The 20263-nt window shown below is 33.9% G+C and overlaps 1 protein-coding gene across 3 annotated transcripts in view; it reads left to right on the plus strand.

The window, feature by feature from the left end:
- The window catches only part of LOC128230561 (tyrosine-protein kinase Fes/Fps-like), a 109410-nt gene that overhangs the window by 81127 nt on the left and 8020 nt on the right, over window positions 1-20263 (plus strand). For all 3 annotated transcript variants that reach the window (XM_052942957.1, XM_052942973.1, XM_052942965.1), the window contains exons 3-5: window positions 18876-18965; window positions 19305-19358; window positions 19901-19993. In XM_052942957.1, coding sequence (XP_052798917.1) covers window positions 18876-18965; window positions 19305-19358; window positions 19901-19993 — 237 coding nt within the window. The remainder of the gene's footprint in view (window positions 1-18875; window positions 18966-19304; window positions 19359-19900; window positions 19994-20263) is intronic.

Consider the following 20263-nt stretch of genomic DNA (forward strand, 5'->3'; position numbering starts at 1 on the left):
TTGTAACCATACAGCCCATCCAAGGAACAAAACCATTTTATATGAAGCTCTAATTACATCTTCTCAGTACCAGATAGACCACATTTCTGGCTTCAATAAGTCCCACTCAGAGCCAAACAAACACAAGCGCAACTCTTATTAAGCCTAGTCAATGCCAAATAGCACAGTAAGGCAACCGCAAAGACCGTTCCGAGCCCAACAAATATATATGCAGCTCTAAGTTAGTCTTCCTAATGGCAACTATACCATATCTCCGCAACCATAAAACCATTTCAAAGCTTATCAAACCCATGTGCAGTTCTATTTAAACCAACGCAGTGCCAAACAGGCAACTATGAAACCCATTTAGAGTCAAATAAAACTCATGTACAACTCAAATTAAGCCTAATCAGTGACAGCTTTATCCAACCAATTTTGGCAACCACAAAAAACGTTCAGACAAATGCAAACCAATCGGCTGTTCTAATTAAACCTAGTGTCAAACAGACCACATCTTTGCCACCATTAACCCAATTTACGGCCAAACGACATAAGAGCAGTTCTATTTAAGTAAAGCTTATTCAGTGCTTCATAAGCCCAAATGCAGCTCAATAAACACAAGTAGACCACATCATGTTTGCAATCATTAAGCCCATTTAGAGCCAAACAAAAACATGTACTGCTCTTATAAATTCTGCTCAGAGCCAAATTAGACTACATTAAAGAAACCTTTAAGCCCATTTAAAGCCGAACAAACTCATTTGTTAAGTAAGCATGTTTATAGCTAGACGGACTACATTTCGGCAACCATTATGCCAAGTTTGGGTCAAATAAACCCGTGTGCTTCTCTTATAAGGCATTCTTAGTGCCATACATTGCGCATTTTGGCATCCATAAAGCCCTTCCATGGCTCAATTAATCAACAACTGTATAATTAACCCTAATACTCAATCCCACGTTGTGGAAATATTGGCATTTATAACCATATTGGATATATCTAGAGTGGCTTCAATTGCAATAATTCTATCCCGTAAATTTATATTTGCATCATATACTAGAAAATCGTGCAGAAAATCTTGGTGGCATTTTAGAAGGTTGACCTTGGAATTACTTTGACCTTGACCTTGAAGTACAGAGTATAACTGTTAGGTACATTGGAAACAAAGACAATAATTTTTGAACTATGTATCCCCTTCTATTTAAATGTGTGCCATATTTAAAGGTTCCACGGCAACAAGAAGTTTTGTTTTTGAGGAACGTTTGGATGAATTTTGAAAAAGTTCAATTTCGACATCTTTAAAAATTATACAAAATTACCCTGAAAAAGGTATTCATTCAGCTAACAGTAACAACCACAAATATATATTAACATGATAAGGGTAATGTTGTCATCATCTCGCGGTCGTATTGGACAAATCCAGAGTGGGTCCTGAGCTTTTTTTAAGTCAAATTGTCTGTACGTAACAAAGTTTCAATTTTAACCCAATGTACACAAATGTTTCACAATATGACTTGCAGAGCAAAACAGTTCATAAAATCAGATATTAATCTAAATGAACTTGTTGCACCAAATGATATACATCAGTTCCGTGAGGAAAATGACCTTTCCATAGCTCGTACCGTTGAATAAAAAATATTTTTTTTTGCTTTAAATCCGTCAATTACTGAAAATGTACAAACATAACATAATGATTTAGCTAGGTGCTGTAACCGGATATGCTAGATAATTCGATCATTTTTCATCAATGAAATTCAACAACATAGGTTTGAACTAGGTGAAGTCCAAACACAACATTCGGACCTGCATGGAAACCTTAACAGAAACAAATTAGGAACACGACACGTTTGATTGAATGACTTTAAAAACAAAAACATTAAAGCACAATATAACGAAAACGTGGACTTTGTAACACTTTTAAGCAATGAATCGTACATGCAATATAACGCCAAGCTAAGCTATAGAAGATGTCTTATGAAGGAGGCAGGCAAATACTAACAAGAGACGTCGAATACTTCTGTTATCTCTGAAACACTTGGAACACAGTCCTGTACTATCACGTAGCAGTATGTACATTTATATCTTGCGAATTGCCATTTTTTGTCTCATGCAACATATACGATCTTTATAATCATACATTGAAAACTATAGGGACAAGACAAGTAGTCAAAAAAAACAAGTGTCATCCCTGATTAAATGAACATGGTAACTCCCGTATCGCATGAGCAGTTAGAAAACATACTTTTTTTTAAATATCGGTCAAATCAATTCAGATGGACTATTAGTGTTGTGCATATGGTATGTTCTGACTTGTGGTTTATTCTTGTCATATTATAAGTATTTTCCATGGTCGCTCGTGTAAGATGGGTTCATCTCAGCCCGAGCGTAGAGTATTTTGCAGAAACGAGGTTTACAGGACACCTTTCGTACACGATTTGCCATGCTAGATGCTATTCTCCCACCTCATATAAACAAAATAAAAAAAAATGTTTTTGCTGGAACTCTTTAGAGCGTGTTGAAAATAATTCGCGCACAGATGTTTGATAATTTGTGGTTGTCATAGATATACGCGCAGTGATTCAAAATTTTAAGTAGATCGTTCTTTATATAGTTACGATCAGAGTGCAGCATAATATTTTGAATGAAGCAATTCTTTTAAGTGCCATTTAAAGTGAGAAATGATTAATTTGGATTTTAGATATTCCCATTAGAAAAGGTTTCAATGGTGCTACAGACGACGGTCCTCAAAAAGGAAAGTTGTGTTGTGGTGACAATAAAAGGTAGTTCCATACGGGTACTTCTTTATTTTTGTCAATCCGGGATTTACTTATATGGTGTGGGAGAATAATTTATTGCAAACCCTCAAGCTCGGCTTAAGAGGAACACGAGCGGCCACAGAAAATACTAATAATCTTTATAAACCGCAAGGTATCCGAATGGAGAGATAGAGACAGGTCCATTTCCCGGACCTGTATTTCTGATCATATGACCCATGTAAAATACATGTGTTTGTCATTTTGGGAAAGGGATAACTCAAACGGCCGGATTTAAGCTACTACTTGTCTGCTGAACGATTTTACTGGGTACATTTGTGTTCCTCACAAGGGTCAACATTTCGAATGTAATATACGTTTGATATATTATTAAAATTCCAATATGTATTCAGGTGACAAATCTAGTAGATGGCTACAACAAGGAAAACGGAATATTCAATGTTCCTGTAGCAGAAATTTATATCCATACGTTCATGATCAACGCTGCCGCCCATAGTTATGTTCTGGTCGAGTTAGTAATTGATGGTTAAGTTAAAATAGTGGTGTTGGCTGACACTGATGATATACATGATATCACTACAGGGACAGCAATTATTGTATAACTAGTACAAATAGCTGACAAGCATGTTTTTATCGCTAGAGTTTCGGAATCCATATGCAAATAATAAGTTCGTTTTCACAAGCACTTGCAAAGTTTTCAGGTTTTATAATGAACTTAATGCTCAGTCATAGAGGAATAATAAACTGTCAAGCTGGGATCCCAACATAAGAACCTTATTTTTACCAAGCTCGAAAACGTTAAAAAAATACGCCAGCAAATTCGATAAGAAAATAAAAGTTGTTTTTATTTATTGATGTTAAATCCTTTGTGTGTTCATTGCCGTAATTTGTAGTTTTAAACATTTTCGCTTGTTGCATTTCATTTACATTTATATGCATTATACAAATTGTCGCATATAAATTTTGCACGTAATGAACTGGTTACATTTATGTAGATGTTTTCGAGCATGTATTTTTTATAACATTTTAATATATAATGGGCTAGCGACCGAATGATTCATAAAGCGATCATGGAACTGTTTTTAAAAGTGTTCTAAAAGGTCAAACAAGGTCATCGCCTAACCTGACAGCCGCGCATATGTTGCTTTTATGTGAATACGTTACTATAAATAGCAACAAAGATAGCCACCTCGTGTTCTCATTCTGAACGTCAAAATACCATATTTATTTCTTAAAACAAACGGACTTCATAATCAATAAAAAAGTTTAGCGTTTTTGTCAAACTTCAAAAAATAATTGCCATGGATAAAAAGGAATTTTAGATTCTGACTTACAGTTGAATTTTACGATATTGAGTTTTAAATGTGGGGCCAACGTGCTGCCTTGATACATCATATTTGCTTCAAGACTCAATAAAATAAAGAATTAAAATATTAAATTGACGCCAGTTTATGTCACAATAAATAGTTTTCCCCGACCCTTTGGACCAAAGAACATGGTATGTACATACTATCAACGGTGACGATGCATAGCGGATTCTTTCAGGGCTGTTCGATATTTGCGAGTTTTATCCGGCGCCGATTCGGAATCTATTCAAAAACAATCTTTGCAAAAGTAAGGTTAAACTTATCGAATTATCTATTATTTTACTCTAGTATCCTTGTATAAAAGACTTAAACAGATTATAGGTGACTATTTTTGGAATTTAAGATATGTCGTTTTAGGATCGTGTCAAACATACAAAATAATTAAAGAAATTGAAAAACGTAGATGAAAGAGCAAAAACTGTTATTGTTGTGTTTTTGTATCGTTACATAAACTTAAATATTTGACACTGATAAAAACAAAAAGAAACTATACAATGTTAAACATTCAGTCGTAACGTACATGTAATATTGGTATGTGTCTGTAGAGATTCAATAGTTATCAAATATCATCAGTAAACGACACGAGTGATCTCATCAGCTTTTGAATAGCAAATTACCCATCAACAGTTGAATTTCAATTATAATTTTCTTGTAAAATGCATACTTAAACTTGAGTAAAGACCAATAACACCATTCGCCATGTTGAAGAGCAAATATTTTTTGCTCGTGTGCGAATAAATAGATGTGTGCTCTTCGCAGATTGCTAAATCTGAGTTAACTTGGAGCTAAATACGACTGGAAAAGGTTTGTGATTTTATATGTAACTTATACTTCTGTTTAATTAATAGAAAAACAGTTGGTTGGAGATTAATATCATAGTCATATAAATTCATGAAGAGTATTTAAATGAACTTCAGATATCACTTATTTGTACATTTTGTCATTCAATGACATATTAAAAATTGAGTCGTCAGAACAAAGCTGCCTGCACGGAACGGGTGTTATTTGTCGTGCATGCACACATTGAAGATAATTCCACATTCTTATGACAAAAAACTTCATCCATGTAGCTTCTTATTGATCATTTGATGATTTGTGTTTTTGTGTTTTATGTCTTTGACGTTTATCTTGTGCCATTAAACGGGGTTTATGTTAAAAGTTTTGGCTACTGAGCTTGTTTCTGTAGTTTTTCACATAAGTATCATATACGGTTTACACTTTATTACGATCCTATCGAATTCGTAACATATCTTAATAAACAGCTTTGTTTTCACCTTGTCGAATCAATAAGAGCATTAGAAACATTCATAAAAAATAATAAAATATCTACTTTAGTAAAAATCGTGTTTTGTTTCAATGTAGTTTGGGTTTATTAGATTTTTTTTCATTTTGGAAAATTTTTGATATTTCAGCAAATATTTTGACAGACAGTTTATGTCTTTCTTTAAGATAATAACACGTATGAAATGAGAAATAAGAAAACCGATGTGATTTCAATAAAAGAAGCTTAATTTAAACATACAATAATGATGTCCAGCGATCAATGAAGATAAAAGGTCAAGACAAAAGGGACGCAAAGCATAATTGTAATTAATTTAGTTATTGACAATAAAAATGCATCAGAAATTCTTTCACTTAGTTATATGTCAAAAGTCCATTTTTAGATGGTGGAAAGTGAAAAACAGCGACCTTATTGTAAAATCTAAGGACAAATAAACCAAGACAAGGTTTTATCAATATTCCTATTGCCAGTATTCAATGTTTGACCGTATCAAATGTAATTTTTACTACATGAAGCAGTGATCCCTTTTTTCAGTCAGCTTACTGTCAGCTTTACCTAACTTTTTTTGCGCCGGGTTCCATATGTTGCTATATTTTAGACATCAATATCTTTGTCAAGTTTTATGGTTAAAATTTATAAAAATGACATATGGATATTTATGACAATTTCATACGACAACAACCTTTACAGGTACGAGTTTATATGATTGGGAATGGTAACATAAAATTGTTTTTGGTTTTAATAAATAATTAAGGTAGATCTGCATCGATCGTTTGTGCGTAGAAACGATACAATTCTATTAAAGCAACCATATCTACTAAAGCGTAATTCTATTTGAACCGACCGTAAACACTCGCGCAGTGTCGTACATTATATTTGGTAACAGCAAATACATACCATATTTAACGACAATTTAAACGTTAGTTGCATGAAAATACAGTAGTCAGTCACGGTATGTATTAGTATAAGACGTTTCCGGACGCCGATAAATTTATGCAGTTTAACAATGCATACGATATGCGGCTAACAACGACGACAATAGTAGATTTCATACGAGATAAATCCCAAAACCTACGACTTCCGTATGACATGAGAGCTGTAACCTCTCCGCAACTCGTGGCAAATGTTTTGACAGCGTGGCAGGGGTATTAATATTAATATTCAAATAACAGTAGTTTAATACATAGGTTTTCATTAAAAAATCATTTGCCATCAGATTTAATCATTAAGTGCAATTCTAGACAATGAAGACGAAATCTGGAAAACGTCACTCAATACTAAGCGATCAGTCCAATGTTTCAAGCTATCGCTGAAATATATCACATCTTCAACCACATAGATTTTTATCTGACCAAAATGACGTCTATTTTTCGATTCCAATAAGTAAATATTTCGAAAGATTTCCTACATGTGTTGACATCTTGGTCAATGTAAACAGATGATCCCGGGCAACCCCGTAATGTTTCTACGTCGACAACCTGTTTACATTGAACAAGACGTCAACACTTATTTGAAATGAACAAGTTTTCGTCGAATGGGTCATCTTTGTCGTTCACATCTGCTTTTTAGCGACTTCTCCAAGTTATATTCTATAAGAATTTTAAGAATCGCTTCCTATGCAGAATTTGACAACAATCCTCTTGTGTAAGAAACTTGTACAGGAGAACATCAACCAAAGTAATACAACCGTCGCGATTGGAATAAAACTATATATGGTAGAATGCTCAATTGGATTGTTTTAACTGGTTCTAATGCATAGTTCGAAAACATTCATGTTATAAATTAATTAATTGGCAAATTTTCATTTTGTTTCAAGCACCAATATCTTCGTCATAACGTTTATTGAAAGTGTCAAAAAGGATGTTTGCTTAAAAAATCAAAAAGTCTATTTAACGTGCTTTTCTTATAAAACGTTTAAGGTCATGAAGAAAAATGGGTCAAAGTAAGGTATGCTTACCGTATAGAATACTGATGCAAGATACATAGAATCTGAACACATTGTAAAGACTCTTGTCGAACAGTAACGAGATATAATTATTCGCAAGTTATAAGATATAAAATAAATAAAATAATTGTCGGAATCTTTTTTCATGAGCTCTTGGACTGTCCTGGCCTTAAATTCCTGACCTGAATAACATGTTTGTGTAGCAGTTATCAACAATGACTGTGTCGCATAAGTAATATATAACATTTAAACATTCTTACTTAATCATTAATCACAATAATGGACACTCTAAAGTGTAAGCATACCTTTCATACACTTTGGTCTGATTAAATGTGTGTATTATCTCTGGGTGCTGATTTCTTTTGTGTCTTAACATATTATACCTGCTACAAAACGTATGTCCACATTCTGAACAAGATATGCTTTCCATGTTCCCTTACCGACGATAAAAATAGTGAAGAGAAGGAATCTGATAATGACGTCAGTGAAGAGGAAACAGAGATTGTATAACTTGATTCTAGTTGTTTGAAATTGTTTGTTTTAATTGATAACAATAGTCAAACTAGGATTGAAAAATAACTCGAAACACCAGTCGAAAAGGCACATTTACAGCAGTCTGGTTACGGGCGCAGACTTTAACGCATATTATAGATATAGTGTTGCAGATATCAAAGGCGAAGAAGGATTTGCACTGTTGCAGATGACATACACAATGAATGTGTAAGTAAACGCATATAACATAGAGATATAAAAATAAAACATAACCTGAAGACAAACAAGCTGGGTAATAAAATGTCATCGAGAATATTACTTATGTAGTATGTATGAATTGTAACCAGATATAAAACTTACCTGATTAAATTTTGTAGTAATTGTAGTTTTAAACCTAATGCTCAGTACAATGAAATGAGTTCATTATTTGGAGAGTTCAGATGTTTAATTTTAAGCACACCTTTTTACAAACTAAGAGGTATGACTGAATACTATATTAACATAATATTTTAATGCAATCATTATTATTTTTTAACTGATCTGGCGGCGTCTTTGATAACCAGCATCAACATTTGTCTTGTTTCTATATAGAAAACGCTTAAAACATAAATAAAACTACAACTAAAACACACAACAACAACTCCGTTTCGTATTATAAGACTTTTTACTTCACATTATTAAAGACATTTATTTTACTTAAAAACAAGTACGTGTTGCAAAACTATCACATACAATTGTGTTATGGAATTAAATGGCGTCTGTATTCTGCATTGTGTACGGATTGAAAACAAATAAATTCCCAAAGCACTCTTGTACGATCTTTGAATGATTTTTACTAATTTGTTTCTTCCTCTTGCTCTGCATCCAACTGAGGAACGTCGTAACTGTCCAATACCTTATCGAACAGAAATCTCCGCTCAAGGATTGCGTACTTTACGGCTTCCTGTTCGTCGTAGTCCTCTGTGTCTTTAAGTTGATTAACTGTTTTCTTTATGGTCTTATAGATGGTATCTCGCTTGATAGAGTCACACCACACCAGCTTTGCCCCAAAACTATTCATCAGGGCCTTTTTGTAAGTACCTCGCATATCCTCAACGACATCCTTTTTGGCTTGGCTTTCACTAAGGTCGGTATCATCCTGCATAAGTTCACGCACTTCCTCCTCATACTGCGATTGACACTCTTAAAAAGCCTCATCGACAACCTCTTGCCAAGGATCAATACCCGAAGAGTTCTCCGAGGTTACAGACATGTCGTCGTCGCTGTTATCAGACTCGTTTTCATCAACAGATCCAAAAATATCTTCTTGATCACTAACCTAAGACATAGCGTCTTCATCCGAATCTTCGCTTGAATGCGCAGACCTTTTATGTCGCAACGTATTATCGCGTCTTCCTAAACTTTTTTAACAAATATCACACTGGTGCATCACAACAAATTCCTTAAGCGCTAATAAGGAGGAGTGAGTGAAACATTCAGCTTTATACATGCCCGATGGTAACGATGTTTTCGGATTTTTCTGAAGTTTGTCTCGGCGTTTTCTGTCTCATCCGTATATACATTTTGAGGCTCATGTCTGTTTCGAGAGGCACTGCTTTTCAATTTTCTCCTCATCTTATATTTTCGTGTATCCAATAGATCCATTTTTCCACTAATGGACGACTTGACTACTTGTCATCCAAACACTCACTGAGGTTGAAAACTTCATGACACTTGATTTTATAGTAGCATCATTAACCGCGCGGGTTTGTACCAAGTCTTTTCTTCAAATGCAACAAAAATGTTTTCCGATCCTGAAACGTTTGCTCGCAGCATATACATGTGTAGGAATAATACGCGCAGGTATGCCATACTCGTAAATGGTGCAACAAATTCCTCCAGGAAAAGAAAAAGTACCTACATTTGACGCACGAATATAGACGAATTTCGTTCTCGTTTCGTTCCATTATAAATGCAGATCTGTCAACGGTACTTCGCCGGACACTGACTTTAATTCGACACACAAGTATATTTGTTAAAGGAATGTGCACAATGCAACCCTCACGTTTCTCAAATGCTTGGAAAACACTACTAGAATCTCATTAAAGCCTCCTCGTCACTCCTCCCTGCCTCTTATGCCCTCGTCAATCCCTCCTGTCTCCTGTTGTATTTGAGGTACATATTGATAGGGTGGAAGAAGACTCTGAAAAAGAACAAGAACCTATAAGTAAAAGGACAAGAGCTAAAACTGCAAAGTGATTTGGTTATTAAGATTAATTGAAAATCACAGAAACAGTCAGTTTGAAGTTTAAATTTTCTGATACATTTATTAAATGTAAAAAGTTATTTCGTAAAACTTAAATACAATATTATATTAATACACGCAACATATTTATTTATCAACAATAAACCGATAATATGCTCAATTCAAGTTAGTTGTCTTACGCGGTGTCACAGATTTTCTGTGCTCGAAAAGGGATATCACTCAATAGGAAATTGTCAATTCAAGTCAAACGCCAATGTAACTATGGACTGCTTCTCTAGTCAGTCCTTTCGTGATCGCTTATTTAGGTTTAAAAACTAAAATTTGAATGCATAGTATTATAAATAAGTATACGAGTTAAACCAAGGTGAGCGAACAAAAAAAGATCGTCTGCTATATTGAGGCTGTGCCCAGATGCATATGTATTTGCATTAATAAATCAATATAAACTATTTAATCTTGTTATATCTTATGTATAATTATTTTGTAATATGAATTAATAAAATAAACACCTGTGTATCCTTAAGAGGTAGTTACGTTACTAACACAGCTATTAAGCTACAGTGGTTCTGTCAAACCGTATATTTATATTAGTAACGCCCGAGTGGTTATTTCAACAAGATGGTGGATTTATACATAATAACAGACACAATGTTCTTGTCATGTTTTCAAAACATTTCAGTATGAACTTTTAGTAAAAACGATGTATAATTAAGTATACGAATATTAATAATTAACCGTCCTCCCATATACAGACCATAAAAGACCCTCAGGGGTACCAATAAAATACATATGTCTCTGACAATAACAAGGGATTAACCGAATGCTATGATTGCTTAAAATAGCCCACTGGTTTAACCTGGTATTGGTTACGATTGCACAACGATCAGAATTACGTAAAGTGATTCAACCCAGTATTGAATGTAAACATTAGCTGATTATAAATTTAAATACCACCCAAGCCCTACGTAGTAACTCATAACTTTAGCACACCGCTTTGATATAATACCATACTTGAAATTAGCTATAGACAAAGTGTTTTGACATTCAGTAAATGCACTATTAAATAAATTATTAAATTTAAACTATAAACGAAAACCGCTCGGCTGGTGGCACGCTAAACAATGAAATTGGTGCTAATAAACAGTGCCACCTATTACCTAAGAAGTATGGGAAAAACGTGACGTCAGAGAGCGCTAAATAATTATCGCATTTATCATTTCAACTGAAGATGAAAGTCGCTTGGACTTGACTCTAGAGTATGTCATCGTAAAACCTCACTTAATGTAAACCATAACTGACTGGTTTTAAAGTCGCGACCATGTGCCTACACATTGAGTGCAATATTCCTTGCTTGGGGAGTGGGGGCACTCACTAGAAATGGTGATGATGCCACGGTTTCTTTCCTTCTATTCATAAATGGTTGCTGTTTTTATTGTCATTCAGCAAGAGGCATAACTCGAACATTATTAACGCCGATGTTATGGGCCCTGCTACATCTTGTCTCTGGCAATAAGTACCAAGTTTTAAGTGAATATCTTCAACAGTTTTGGGCTAAAGTTAAAGTTTTTGCACAAGGTTTAAGTCATATACGTTACCAGGTTATCGAAAAAACTCGATTTATTTTCTTTATCAGCTAATAAATGAATACAGCGCGCGTCCCTGATAAAACCACGGTGACAAGCGGCGATGGTGTGGCTATCTCACTATATGATGATGAAACGTTTCCAAGTACTCTATAAGGATATGGGGTTTACTACAAAGCTGGTCTAGATGATGTCCTGCATCAGTAACCGGATGTAAAAAGCATTTCCGGGTAGACATGTCCGCCATCATCGCTGTAAAACATTGCATGGAACACAGGAAATGTATGGTTTGCCTTATGGGGAAGTAACCTTATCTTCAAAATTAAATATCAATTCCCTGAGCTACTGAGACAAACGGACAATAATGCGAGATACATTGATTTGTCATTGATTTTGAACAGTAATCTTTATTGTCAATACTTACAACGATAACAAGTGTACATGTTAGTGTGATAATGAACAATGTTGAATTCACATCAATGCGAGATTCACATCAATAAACTTCTTCTCATAGTAAGAGCACAGACAGGCAATGTATAAATACAGAAGTAAAATGTTGTTATACACCGTCGGTGACGAAAAAGTATTTTCATTCCCATGGAACCAGAAGACGGTTGAAAGTAGTAGCAAATGAGGCTTCGTGGTGGATGAGGAGACGGAGGAGCCAGTCCCAAATCCAGGTCAGTGTTCTTGTTCTTCCCCTAGGTCAAACTATCTTTGGCTACGATTGCGCATGTCTATAACCTCAATCAAAGATGGTAAGTTTGTTCGATCCACCGCACATCATCCGAACCACACGTGAAGCTCTTGGTGGTGAAATATTGGATTAAAACCTTGATGATAGGTCTTTTTCGTTTCATTTAAAAGACAAAGTGACTTATCCGTTGACATACAAACTAGGTTTTCAAATAATGTATGGGGTTGAATCATCTATATCTAAGTAATGAAATATTTCAACGGGAAATCAACTTTCTTTGTACACAACTGTATTAATATAGAGACTAACTATAACACAAGCATTAATTTTAATGTTTATTAATCATCACTACATAATAACAGGGTACATAAATTAGTGAAACTAACATCAACGGTATAAACTTATCAAATATAAATACTAATCTATAATCTACTTAATCATAGTATACATAAAATGATTGAATCTAATAGTAAATCTTGTAAAAACAAAACGAATCTAATCTAAAATCTACTTGAATGATAAACTGAATGAAAAGGCGTTCTTTTTTTTACAGTGTTACTCATGTTTTGTTGTTTATAGGTGCGAAGACGATGGTAGTCTGATGTGGGAGGATGTCTTTGCGCAACTTATAACTAGGGTTGCTGTGTGGTGAAATATCCACAAGTAAGTATCCATATTTTGTATCTGTAGCCCTGGTGTAGGCGTCCATAAAAAAGGGTAATTGTCCTGGAAACATCTGTCTAACCAACATTTGTATTTACAGTTTATCTCTCTGATTTTTAAATAGTAAAAAGTAGTGTGTGTTTAAACTGATTGTGCGAAACTGTTTTCCTGCAGTGAAAGCATTTTGACATAAAAAAAATTCACTGAAATTTAAATGATGACTATATTGAGTAAAGAAATTGGAGACTTCACTACTTTCTGCAGCTTTATTAATTAAATCATCCAATATTATTACTTTGTGGGATGAATCAGTGGCCCATGTTTTTAAATCTTCCCTCATTGGGAGACCATTAAAAAACTCAATATTTGAAATGGTAGCTTTCATGTTGTCATACAAGTTCTGGTATATACCATAACAATAAAATATTCTTTTTGGTGGTACGGTAAATATTTTATCTGCCACTTTCAGCAATTCATATGTAAATGTTGATTTTCCACTCCCAGTACTTCCAGCAATAATACATGTGCTGGGACATTCAAATTTAATAGTCGCTTCATCCATCTTGTTTTATTGTGATGAAAGTTGAGATATATTCCTTTGCTAAGATATAAACTCAAAATGATAAGAAACAACAAATACATTAATTTTATATGTTTTTAATTCTAGATTTGCTACTTTGATTATTATTTTTACATGTTTTATACAATAACAAAATATGTTGGACATAACATCATAAACAAAAACATCATTTCTAGAAAAGTTAGAAGAAGAAACATATTTACAATATCTACTAGTGATATATTTTTTAATCTTGACATAAAATAAAATAAACAATACAGTCCACAAATATTTGAATAATTGCTTTGAAGATGTTTGTCAGAAAAGTCTACAGTTTTGAATTGTTTAATAAATGTGATAAAGAAATCAGTGTTATATCCTGGTGAATGTCCATAACTATCAAAAAATTCCATCATTTTCTTTTGACAGATTGCCTACAGACACGAGATCAGCATCAAACTGTTCATCAATAGAAGACACTCGTACTTGGGCCATTCTAAACTTTCGACGAACCTGTTTGGAAGTAGCATAACTAGTTTGTTTATCCAACCATTGACGAATGAACTGTTTTGTGAATAGTCCTGGATATTTTTTATTTAATATTGCATATAATGTTTGTGATCCTCTGTATGATGCTATATTTGAACTATTAAAATAATAGTTTTTTAATATGTCTTCTTTTTGTTGTGTATTCATCTTGAATGGTGAACTTGAATACGTGTCATCTGTCTTATAAAACAATCTGAATCTAATGTTGACAAGTTATCATGTTCAGCATTTCATTTTTTTATATATATCACTTGAATGTCTGCCACTAATTTTTAATGATAGTTTATAAAAGATAAATAAAATGTACTTGGTAAAAGTAACAAACATTCATGTGAAACATAAACAGAAAATGAAACATTTATGGTTATATACGATTTATTCAAGGACATAAAAGTAATACATGTAAAAAATAAAAAGAATACATATAAACAATTTGGTAAGTCAAATTAATCATTGAACTCAAAACATGTCAATTGTTTTTATTCGTCCATTTGTTGTTCACTGCACAATGAACAATACTCCATTTCTGTTTGGTTTTGATTAAAACAATTGTTCTGGAACATGTCACATTGTTTATTGGAAGTCGGGTAAATCAAATGGCTATCAGGTTCATCATTGATAGGAAGTACACGATCATCTATTGCTTTCATTCTCAAAACAGTATTTTTCAGTTCTTCCTTCCATCCATTAGAGTCAATTTGATTTTTCCATCCTTGTGAAGAGAACTTTAATCGTACGAGATCAGCCTCCTCTATTGATAGATAAACAGATGTCTCCCATACAGACATAAGACTATTGTAGTCAAGTTTATCTAGTGTTATGTCGAAAAAAACAAATCCAAATTTTCTCTCTCCGTACGCATTATACAAGTGTGATCTGATTGACTAAATGATCAAATTGACATCCATAACAATGTTCTTTCACAATCTTTGGAAATGAGTTCAACACTGTCCTTGCATGTAATATTTTGAAGTAAGATTCAAATAACAATTCGATTGATGTATTAATTGAAACAGACGCCATTGTCATTAACTCCAAAGAGAAAACGAATTTGAAGATGTGTTCTTGTGGTTGGTAAACGCAATATGATGTGATGGATCTCCTCCAACCATCTTTATATATTCACAATCTTTTGAATGTTTACTATGCTCCGCCCAGGGGTTATCGGATGACTTCCACTGAAACAATGTCTTTCCACAACTAAAACATGTCACCTTGTCACCCACATTGGTATAGAAAAATCCGGCTTTGGCTAAACTTTGTTTAGTAGGGATTATTTGCTCCGGCCAAAACGTATAGGTGCTAAGGCGACCCTCATCAATACACTGGATGAGTATATTCCGAAAAAGGAATACCACTTTGAAAAGAAATACAATCTGTTTGATTCATTTTCACTGATTTTCAACAATTGAAGTTAAAAACAACAATGTTTCCTTCAAATCATACAAGTTAAATGATTGGTTTGAAGATAGTCTTACGCGTCTGCAACCGTCTTCTACAATGATGACAGAACTATTTTTCCATGGTTTTAAGACACATTCATTAGATAGAATACATTTAATTTTTGATTTTTCTTTTTCGTGATGAACTGCCACTATGCTAACATCTGCATTCATTTTAAAATTGATCGCATCCAGGTGTGCTTGTGTCATGATTTTTACAATTATTGAACAAGGTAACATATAACAGTTTAAAACTATTGTCTAGGAATATAGTCCTCAATATCTTTACTATGAGAGAAGGTTAATAAATATGGTATAAATTCATATGTTTCTTCATGTAACTGTGGCTCATTGCTATTGTATTCATCGACAATTGCTTGAAAGTTGGAATGTCTTAATAGGTTTATCATACGCCGATGGCTAGTTTACATCCACCAATATATACTTAAAACTTCACAATCAGATATCCATGGTAACTGTGATCCACTCTCACCAAAAAAAGAATTTATCATTCTCTGATTTGCATCATACACTCTCAAATCCATACTTAATATTATGTTTACAGATATTAAAATATGTTTTCTTTCTAATAAGAACACTATGATTAAGTTGACGGATGAATGGTCAAGCTGTTTCAGCGGAGCAGTACAATGTTATTAAAGGTTAAATGTTTAGGTTGTGATAGGTGAATGACTGAATAGGTCGTTTAAGGACATTCAGTCATCTAAGGTCAGCGGATGAAGGCTATTCAAAGGTCAGCGGATGAAGGTTATAATTTACACTCACTTGACCCTAACCGTCATCTGCTGTTATTAAAAATAGTTACACACAAAGAACTGTCTGTATAGTGCCTGTGTAGTGACACAAAGAACTGCCTGTAGAGTGCCTGTGTTTTTTTCTTTCTTATGGCGTGTAGTCTCCCAAGATTAACAATTTCAAGTGATTATCTGAAATTTTGTTTGAAATACGTTTTATAAAACCAGTAGAAATGTAACAAAGACTTTTGTAAATGGTCGCCTAGATAACGTTTTATTGCTTCAAACATTTAATCAACATTATTACTTATGAATTTACATTATTCTTATCAATGTTTTTTTTTTAAACTATCAAGTACATACTCATATTTATAACATACATCATAGTGAATTTCCTTGAGAAAATGATTATTGAAAATTGTGTACAAGGTTTTGTTCATTTATTTTCAAATTGGTATGTACAATAAATGTAGTTACCTCTGAAGTTGACTTCTTTGTGTGTTAATGACTGATCTCACTACAATGATAGGCGCGAAGGGTCAAGACTTTATATAAAGGAGCTCTTAACATAATTGCTGAATTCATGCGAACGTTTTTAAGTGATCATTGACAGTTCAAGTGTTTTTCTCTAGATCAAGTGTTTGATTAATGAAGACGGACCGTCCCCGTAAAGTACAAGCTTTGTGATTCTTCAGCCGTTGCTGCTACTCAATATCATGATTAACTTGTCATCCGCTCAAAAGAGTTGGACTGGCGAGACACCTACTTCACCTTTATTAATGTGAATAGATTAAATCTTAATTATACAAAACGCTAGGTCGAAACCAAATTTATTCGCGCCAAATATGAGGATGTTGTCAAGATCTCAATGATTATGCCATTATGCAAATATGACTACGCAGGGCTATTTATAACTGATGATGTCATTATGCAAATTTGAATACGGAGGGGCCCCTATACTACTTTCAATTCATAAAGCTGTGGCTTCGAAAGATATTAAAACTTAAGTTATTACGTTACGTCACAACTACCAATATTGAAAACGTTTGTCTTAAATTTTATCTTGATGCAATTTGCAAATAAAAGGCGATCACTAACAAAGACACAACATTATTGTTTAAATGGTATGATCCTTATCGAAACAGCGTATCTTTGTTCAATTGCACCGTTTTGGGCAATAGCTCGACCTAGGTATGACCGTTGTTCGTGATCCATTCGTCAAAATGTGCTTGTGAGCACTGTTTCAGCATATGTTGAAAAGAAGGGTGAATATACTTTAAAACATTAACTTATAACAAGAGATACTACGTGGCAAGATCCTATGTAGCAACAGCTCCTCCAATATTTTACCACATACTAAGAATATACGAATAAAAACATGGGATTTTCAACGCTGTAATTTTGATTGATAAGGAAGAATAGATGGACGTGGCACGTATACAGAAGCTTGTTATCTAGGTTGAATGGAAATTGTGTTGGACTGATGCATAAATCATCTCCATTTAAGGATATAATGAATTCATTTTTTTTCAGCGGATCAAATTCATAGGTTTCGAACTTCATAGGAAGAGAAAACGTGTTGTGCGCTTGTATTTACAATGGATAAGGCACGTAAATTCCTCTCAAAATCATCTAATATGGCGACCGATATAGACCATGAAAAGTGTGACCAGCATGGTTCTGAAAATGTGTTCTTTTGTAAAAAGCATGCAAATGTAGGCTGTGGCAGATGCCTTTTGAAAGAACACGCTACCTGTGGACATGACATTGTTGATCTGGATGATATAACAAAAGAAAAAGTAGACACTCAACTTGCTAATCACCTTAAGAGCTCCATGGAAGACATGAGCGATTGTTTTTTTACAAATCGAAGAAAACTTGTCAGGAAGTCAGTCCCGCAATAAAACTAGCAAAGAAGCTTGCTTAAGAGAACTGAATGCTTACAAAAAAATAATAGAAACTCGAATTGAAAAACAAACAAGAAATGCTAAAGATGCGGTGACTGACATGTACAACAAAGGTGAAGAAGACATAAAAAATGTCTCAGCGACATGGTGTGAACTAAAACAGAAAATAACATCGAAGAAAACTGATTTCGAAGCTAGTATTCGCAACAATCAATACAAAAAGCAATATATTTTGATGACGACGCTGAAAAAAGAACTTGAAACATTGACATCTGAAGTCGACGAGACAAAACAACGAAGTATTACAGAACCCATATCATTGGTTTGCAGCACATATCTGGAAGAATGACTTTACTACGAAGATTTAGACTTTGTTGTAAAAACAGCTAGTAATCGTCTCGATGTACGTATGCAATAAAACAATCGCCAACATATAAAAATAGTTAAGTACATTTAAAAGTAATCAATGACCGTACTTTCTTTTAACTATTGTTAGAAGACTATTACTAGAATATTAGAAGAAAAATGTCTGATTCGTTGTAATAAACTTGAATTAAATACAATCATCTTTGAGCCTCGATTTCAGATCATCATATTCTAGACAACAGCAATTTATTGACCAAATGTGTCTTTTGCAGACACATGCGTCAATACCGCCGCCGCTTCCCCCGAAATCAACTCGTGATGATCCCGCAATCGAGTGCTCCAGTGACATTGATGACAAAGCGGTAGGTTTTTGTATTGCTGTTCAATGTTTTAACATAAATGTTTTAAGCTATAAAGACTTCGATTAGCTTGCCTTTACAATAGACCGCAGTACCTCTTGGAAGCTGGGAATATTCCTGTCGTTTCCAAGTATAGCCACTTCTTGCTGATTCATGGATAAACATTAACCAATAATCATTTTGTATTCGTTTTATCTTCATTTGCATCTACTTACATACCTGTGTTTTCCTTTCTGTGAAATTACAAATGTCATTATCATTACCTTTTAATATAATTAAAATATTACTTAGATATTTATTACTTGCAGTCCTAATCTTCCATTATTTTTTTTATTTTTTCAGGACTGTGGAGAAATGAGAGTGGATGACATTTTATCTTGCTCACCGATTGGACAGGTAAATATTTTGAAGTAATGACTGTATCAACGTTGAAGTTAATACATTTAAGTTTAATTTTGTATGCATTGATAAATGTTAAATCAAGTTTGTAAACCGGTATATGCCCCAATTGAGTTCGTACTTTGTTTTCACTGATAAAGCCAAAGCGATTACTCCAATATTGAATACTTACGATATGACGCTTGTTTAATGTTTGCTATTGTTGCTTTGTGTGTCGCTCACTCAGTATTTGCTGTATCCTTGATCATTGTGCCATTTAAATGTTTAGGTAAAGCAACTAGGCTAGTCCTTGTAGTTTCCTCTGATTATTGCAAAACATATCTGTATGTGTACTTCCGTGCCATGGTATAAGTATAGTTTAACATTAGAACATTGCGTTTGAAGGTCCATTCTACCAGATTATTTAGTGAAATTCTGCTGTTGCTGAATTACTAAACCTGCAGCCTTGATGATGCCCGAAGGTATTCAGTGTTGAAAGATGACATTTATGATGTTTGTGACATTCTGGAAACTTTACCATGAGCCTTTATTATTCACAGGGCTATTTTGGCGAGGTGTTTAAGGGAGTTTGCAAGCCAAAAAACACAACTGTAGTTGTCAAAGTGTACAAAGACATATGTACGGACAAGATGGTAAGTGCAAATTTAAATTAGTAATACTTTGTATTGTTTGTCATATAAGACATTTAAAAGCCTGGACAAGTCAATCTAAACATTATTGTGCTGAACCTCCGAGATCATTTAATAAGAATTTAAGATTCTTCAAAATAGGCCACAACTTAAGTTGTAGCTAAGGGGCTTTGCCAATATTACACTTACCATGGTCATAGATTGTGTGACCGAATAAATCTTTTCAAGAAAGAATGTATTTATGAATCTGCAAGGTGCTTGACATTTGTTAAC

The sequence above is a fragment of the Mya arenaria genome, chromosome 1 (assembly GCF_026914265.1).
Source record: "Mya arenaria isolate MELC-2E11 chromosome 1, ASM2691426v1".
In the NCBI taxonomy this organism is placed as follows: Eukaryota; Metazoa; Mollusca; class Bivalvia; order Myida; family Myidae; genus Mya; species Mya arenaria.